This window comes from Diceros bicornis, chromosome 18 (assembly GCF_020826845.1).
Source record: "Diceros bicornis minor isolate mBicDic1 chromosome 18, mDicBic1.mat.cur, whole genome shotgun sequence".
Lineage (NCBI taxonomy): Eukaryota > Metazoa > Chordata > Mammalia > Perissodactyla > Rhinocerotidae > Diceros > Diceros bicornis.
Genome location: NC_080757.1, coordinates 16,205,180 through 16,211,912, shown reverse-complemented (window position 1 = coordinate 16,211,912; position 6,733 = coordinate 16,205,180). Strand labels below are relative to the sequence as shown.

Here is a 6,733-nt window from a genome sequence, read left to right as displayed (position 1 = left end):
ATTTTACTACCAAACATGAAATGAAGATTATTTACTTTGCCAAAGATTAACTATGATTTCCTTCAAATCACGGGTTCTTAATCTTTTTTTTTTTTGGCGGGGGTTGGAGGATGCATGGGATTCCTTTGAGGATTTGATGAGAGCTATGACTCTCCAGAAAAATGCACACACAATTTTACAAACAAGCTTCATGAGATTCACAGACCCAGAAGCCAGGTTAAGAATGCCTACTTAAAATGTTTTGTTTGGTAGGATGGGAAAAAGAGGGAGACGTGAAGAGGAGGGGAGCCAAAAGCAAAAAGGAAATACTGCCAGTACAAAATGGCCAAATTACTGAGAGATACGTGATGTCTGCATGAGTAAAATGACAAGGGGATGTCTTAATGTACAGAAATCCACTTGCAAAATTTTTCAGAGACATCTTATCCTTTCCCTAATCCTTCCCTGGTAAAACGGGGGACATCAGCAAGAGTCTGAGGATATCTAAGTTGTAAAATGGGTATAAGGACATCACCAATAAGCTGGACTCCAGAAAGCTCTGTCTAGGATTTTATTAGACTGCTTTTTTCCCCAATATACCTGTATTGGAAGATTGAGACAAAAAGGCACAAACTCACATTAAATAAACAAGGTAATCTAATCAATTCTACAAAGTGTATTTTGTAAAAGAAGTAGCACTAGGAACCAACCAAAATAAGTCAGGGAGTCCCAGCAGGGACTGTAAGAGAACTTGGGAAGATATACACATGCCCACAATACTGACCCTGTCCCTGACCTCTCTCTGCAAGAAGGCCAGAGCCCAGCACCTCTCCTACAGAGGCACTGCTGCTTCCAACTGAGACCATGACCCCAGAAATCTAATGGAAGCAGCTGGTCTGAAGGGGCGTGGCACATCCTCAGGTACTAGCCCTGGAGCTGAGCCTTTCATCATAAGCCTCTCTGAGTGCTAGTCAGTTTGGGGGGTGGGTGAGGAGGGAAGGGGAGTACTTAAAAGAAGCCAACACTGTTGCCCAGCAGCAACACTATCCATGGGTATGGAATAAACCAGGGACATCCCTCCTTATGTTTATGTGGGCTGGAGCCCCAGATCCAGCTGACCTAAGGAAATTCTAGCTCAGCTTCTGTGGATGCTTTCAAACTGGGGCAACAGGTGGAGGTGGGAGGAGCCAGAGAAAAGGCAGATAAGCGCGAGCCCCGACTAGAGCTGAAGTGATATGTGTGGATCTCAGAGAAGAGCTGAAGGAAGGTGACCAAGATCTGCTGACCCTCAAACCACATAAACAACTGTCTGCTTAGAATATCACCATTTGTATCTCCCAGGATAACCACATGTGGACTTCAGTTGATGAATGAAGAAGGGAAAGCTTTAAGCACAAATATAATTATAGCTAATATAGAGCTTGTAGGAAAACATTTACATTTTTCTCCAGTAGGAATGCCTCCTCAACTTTCTCAGTCAAATAAAGGCTACTAGCAGTTGGGATGCTAATAACCAACTGAATTGACCCAGATCCATTACTATAGACCCCACAAGGTGAGGAGACCAAAAGGAAGGTGTAACAGGACATCTCCTGGTCCCAAAGGGGCCTCAATGAAGGTCGGAGCTAACACCTGAGGGGTCTGAGTCTGTCCACTCTTGCCCCAGGAGGGCCACAGGGAAGCATCCATTAGGATGTCACACTGTGAGACACTACCTTATTGCACTTAGAAATGAGTAAGGCAAAACCAACAGGCAAAAACATAAGGATAAATTCTCCCATCCTATTTCTCGCTCCCCCAACAGAGATTTGGTCTCTCTCAGTAGCAGCTGAGCCCAGGCTAGCATGGGCTCGGATCACTGCACGTCAGCCAATACCCTTCACAGGGTTTGGGAAATGTCAGGTGAAACCACAGCTATCTCAGATTTTCCCACCACGAAGGCATACTCAGATTCTGCCAAGTCGTAGGAAACTATGCAGCACTCAGCTGCTTCTATTCCCCTGGAGCCTGGACTTTCTCACTGGCCCACTCTGGTAGAGTTCTGCACTACAATCACTACTTGCTTTTGATTATCCAGGACAGAACTCAGCATGGGGGCAGGATGGGCTGAGTTCTTGATCCCCAAATTCCTTTAGCAACTGGAGACAAGAGGGAACATGTTCTGGTGGAAAGAAGCTTTTTGCATGCTCATTTTGTGCAGCATGAAAAGATCAAGACTCGTGTGTCCTGACCAGCCTCAAAGACAGAGGACAGGAATCTAAGAAAGCACAGAGAAAGAAGGATTATTGCTGAGTGGCAGCACCAGCCCAAAAGGGAAGAGGAGCATGGACATACAGAGCTCCTCGGGGGGCAGACTAATTACATGGGGCAGACTCAATTCTAAGGGCCACACTGGGCAGGTTCCTCCAGGCGGAGAGTTGACCCAGGCATATTATGGGCTCTGCAGAGATTCAGAGAGAGTGGGCAACAGGAGGGCCAAGAAGCCATAGGTGTTTCTAATAGTGACCAGAGATGCAATGCCTGGGGCAGGGGTTATTTGTATATGTTAAATTTTCAAGTGTGGGTGGTGGGTACTTCCTTGGTGCCTAGAGTGCTCTAACAATGGGTTACTGGGAGCAGAGGTCAGAGTTATGAAGCCACACTGCTGTTCTGTGGAACTGGGGAAAAAACCCCTGTATTTCTAACTCATCCCCTCTCCCCAGGTGAGCACTCAAAATTGCAAAGATCTGCCCAGGCAGCAAAATACCTCAGTTTATCCCAAGGTTGAAAACAAACAAATCATTTAAATCACCACATCACAAAAGGCAGCTATTTTGAAAGACTAAAAATGTCACTTGGAAATAAAGGGGAGGGACACACAGAAATGGGTTGAGAACACAATGGTTGGAGAGGGAGGAGCTGTAAATACAGCAACCTACACGCCACATATCTCAGAGGAGCAGGCTCCCGCGCACACGGGCTTCATAATACCAGACGGTCTATTTGTTCACAATATTAAGGGGTATCTAGAATTAGCTACAGTAAGGGATCGAAAGTTGCCTGAAGAATGGGCACAGAAAGGCTGCGTCTGAAGATGGCCTGTCACTCGGGAGGGTGGAGCTGCTGGGCCTTCCTGTTGACCACTGTCTTGCAAAACTAGAAGAGAAATACAATTATTAAGGAAGCAACAAAGGAAAATAGAAACATATAAATCATCACTGATGGGGGAATTTCAAAAGGAGGAAGGATGCCAGTCAGAGTGGTGGGGGTAGAGGGGAGAGAGGAAGCTAAGGTCCAAGCAGTGACTGAGAAGCTGGTGCTGTGACAATCCACTAATCCTACCATTTTATCTCCCAGTTCTCCTCAGGCACCCAGGGCAGGGAGAGCGAGTAGAGGTTCTCAGCACTGCTGGTGAGACCAGGCCTCCTTAGCGCTAGAGGACAGGCAGTTTTTATTTGATAAAATAATTTTCTCTCAGAGCCTGATAGGGAGCAGGGCCAGGTTTCTCATTCCATGACCAAGCCCACTCTGAGCAGCTGGAATAACAGCAAGTCTGGAGGTGTTCAGGGCACTGGGAGCTAATAGAAGGAAGGGGCTTGGGGAAGAGTAACAACCTGAGACACGGGACATCCCATCTTGGTCTTATGACCTGGGCAGAAATACCCTCCAAGCATCTGAAAGATGCTGCCTCTGATGAGGACAGCTACTTAGTATGGGATCAGGCGTATAAAGAGGAAGGAAATGAAGTACCAGACACGACAATGAAAGCTAGGAAAAGCTTTCTGGCCAGCAAATTTTCCAAGAGAGGGGCAGGGAATGCTAGCAGTTGGGAGCTAGGAACCGACTCTGGCACAGGGGGTGTTAGGGAGCACCCCAGAATGCCAGCTTCATCTGGAAATGGCTCAAGTTCTTAGAGGAAGAGTAATTCATTGCAGATAAGGTTCAATTCTGCATCTACCGCCCCCACCCCAGCGCCATTTCTCACCACCCTGTCCATGTCCCTGTCTGGGCGGTTCTTTATAAAATCACATGGCCCTGAAATGTCCTAATATTCATAACCTCTTTCAATGGAAGCCTGAGAGCTGTTTAGCATGGCAGTCATCATTATTACTAGAGGGCAAGACAAGGAATGAAGCAGGTTTTCTCACTCCATAGTGAGCTGCTGAGGCCTTGAGAACCCAAACTGATTTTAGCATCTATGACGTGCTCAGTCAGAAATTCAGTACATACAGTGCAGAAGGGGGAGGAGTGGCTTTAGTCATCTGCTGTCATTCCTTTCACTGGGTCCTTTTGTCTCATCTGGAACAGAAAAAGCAGGAAATATTGAAGGCTCTTACCACTGATGGAACTCCACCACAAATATATTCCACCTTCTCCTCAATCCTCCCAATGGGTAGGGTAGAACATTTTTTGTGCACAAAGCAAATTGGAAGAACAGAATTCTGCATACATACAGCCAAAGCTATACCATTTACAGCCTATGTCACTGGTCCCACCACCCATGATTTCTTTTTCTCTCCCCTGTGTCCCAGTGTTGGGGTATAGTTCTTAAGCTGCTCTCTTTCTTTCAATCATTAATTCCACAAATATTTATGAAGCATCTCTTTTGTGCTAGCAACTGCTCCAGGCCTGAGGATTCAGCAGTGAACCAAAACAAAGTCTCTCTTCAAGGAGCTTACACTCTGGGGCAAGGTTGGGGAGAACAAATAAACTAACACATGTCAGGTGGGGCTGAGGGCTGCTGGGATAGAGAGCGACTAGAGAAGTGCTATTTTATAAGCTGGCTATGGAAGGCCTCTCCGATAAGTGATGTTTGAGTAGAGACCTGAAGGAAGTGAGGGGGAAAATCCTGGGGCTCCATGGAGTGGGCTTGGGGGGGAGCGTTCCAGGCAGAGGGAACAGCAATTCCCTCTCCTGAGCTCTGCTTAGAGGCTTCGCCCATCAATCAGGTGGGCAGTGTGGCACCAGAGTTTGGCACAGGAACGCAGGGGTCGCAAGTGCAGCAGGGTAGAGCTCAGCTTAACAGAAGTGCAAGGCTGCTGGAAAACAGGGTGGGGTCTTATCTGGGAGCACTGACTGGTCCCTGCCATGGCACCTTCCAAGCAGAAGTGGACATAACTTCTTATTGGGGACACTGTGGAGGTGATCTCTCTCTCAAATCCTTTCCAACTTGAAAATTCTATTCTATTTGCAGAATGTCTGTAACATATGTTGTGTTTTAACTTCACATCAGATATTTCTTCACCATCCATGAGTTTTCTGCTCAACTTTCATTCTTTATTCATTCAACAGATTTTGAGCACATAAGGGCATGACCCCTGGAATCCAACTGCCTGAATTGTATTCTGGCTCCATCACTAATTGTGTGACCTTGAGCAAGTTACTTCACTGCTCTCTAAGCCTCAATTTCTGTAATGATAAAATGAGATAATAATAGTACATATGCCATGGGGTTATTGTGAAGATTAAATAAAGATATTTGTGTAGAGTACTTAGCATAGCAGGGTCCTTGGCATGGAGTGTGCACTCTGTACATGTTATTTGTTATTTCTTTGTTCCAAACAGCGTCCTGTAGCAAAAGGGACGTATGTGTACACAAGCTCTGAAGAACCTGGACTTTTAAGATCCAGCCCTCCTTAGAGTTACGTTTTATTCACTAAAACTTTAATACTGCCACATTTTGCAGAGGTTCTATCTCAGTAGCAGTAGTTCTCCACTGGGAAACATTTTCAAAATACACTTCCTGACACATTTCAAACCCATCTATTGTTCACACACTCCTATCCCCAACTCTTATAATCAGTAAGTCCATGTGGAACCTGGGCATGGTAAAAAAAATTCTCCCGGTCCTCCCCAAAGGTCCCGATATTCAACTCCCTATTGACAACTATTACCATAGTTACACCAAATGTCTTAGCTGGGTGTTTTAGGCCAGAGTTTCCTCAAACTTGATCAAATAATTGTCTGGGCTACTTCTTATAGATTCTTGTGCCCCAGACCTGATGAATCAGAACCTACAGGAGATGGACCATAAGTGAGTCATAGAATCAATCAGTCTTAGAAGCCTTACTTTTCTCTGTCCCCAGAAAAGATCCTCTGCTCCACACAGGAAAGTCTATTTTCCAACACCAAGCCAGTACGTGCTTATTCCTAGCTCTACCTGGAATGCCTGTCCCCTGTAGATTTTGCTCAAAACTCACCCTCCTGAATGATGTCTTTAAATTCTTATTGCTCCTCTAACTTCAGTTATCCATATTAATATCTGTTAATTATTACTTTATAAAGATTCAACAAATTCAAGATTTCCCAACATGACAGAAATATGTTAAGGATAAGGGCACTGTCATATTTTTAAAAAGACAAAAAGTTAACCTTGTGATGTTAGGTATGAATTGGAAGTATTTGTGTGAACAGAATATGTAAGATAGAGACATAGATGTACAAGTTCCCTAGCTCTGTCCTATAAGAAGGCCTGGGAGCAGCAACACCCCAACAGTAATAAGCACACCTAGCACCCAAACACCCCCCACCACTAAGAGGAACAGGGCTCCTTGGAAACACGGCTGATTCTAGGGCTGGGTCAGGGAAAGAACAAGACAAGCCCGGAACACTTGGTTGTACTTCAGGTGAACAAAGTAACTACAGAAAGTCAGATAGGGGGCCGGCCCTGTGGCATAGCGGTTAAGTGCACGCACTCCACTGCTGGCAGCCCGGGTTTGGATCCTGGGTGCGCACCAACGCACTGCTTGTCAAGCCATGCTGTGGCGGCGTCCCA

General features: G+C 45.7%; 1 protein-coding gene across 1 annotated transcript in view; it reads right to left on the bottom strand.

Annotated features, from left to right (window-relative positions):
* Positions 1-536: 536 nt before the first annotated feature.
* Positions 537-6,733, bottom strand: part of PITPNA (phosphatidylinositol transfer protein alpha) — a 38,037-nt gene continuing 31,840 nt past the window's right edge. Inside the window, exons 11-12 of the mRNA XM_058560144.1 lie at positions 4,189-4,257; positions 537-3,114 (exon numbers count right to left, since the gene is read on the bottom strand). Coding sequence (XP_058416127.1) covers positions 4,213-4,257 — 45 coding nt within the window. The 3' untranslated portion in view covers positions 537-3,114; positions 4,189-4,212. The remainder of the gene's footprint in view (positions 3,115-4,188; positions 4,258-6,733) is intronic.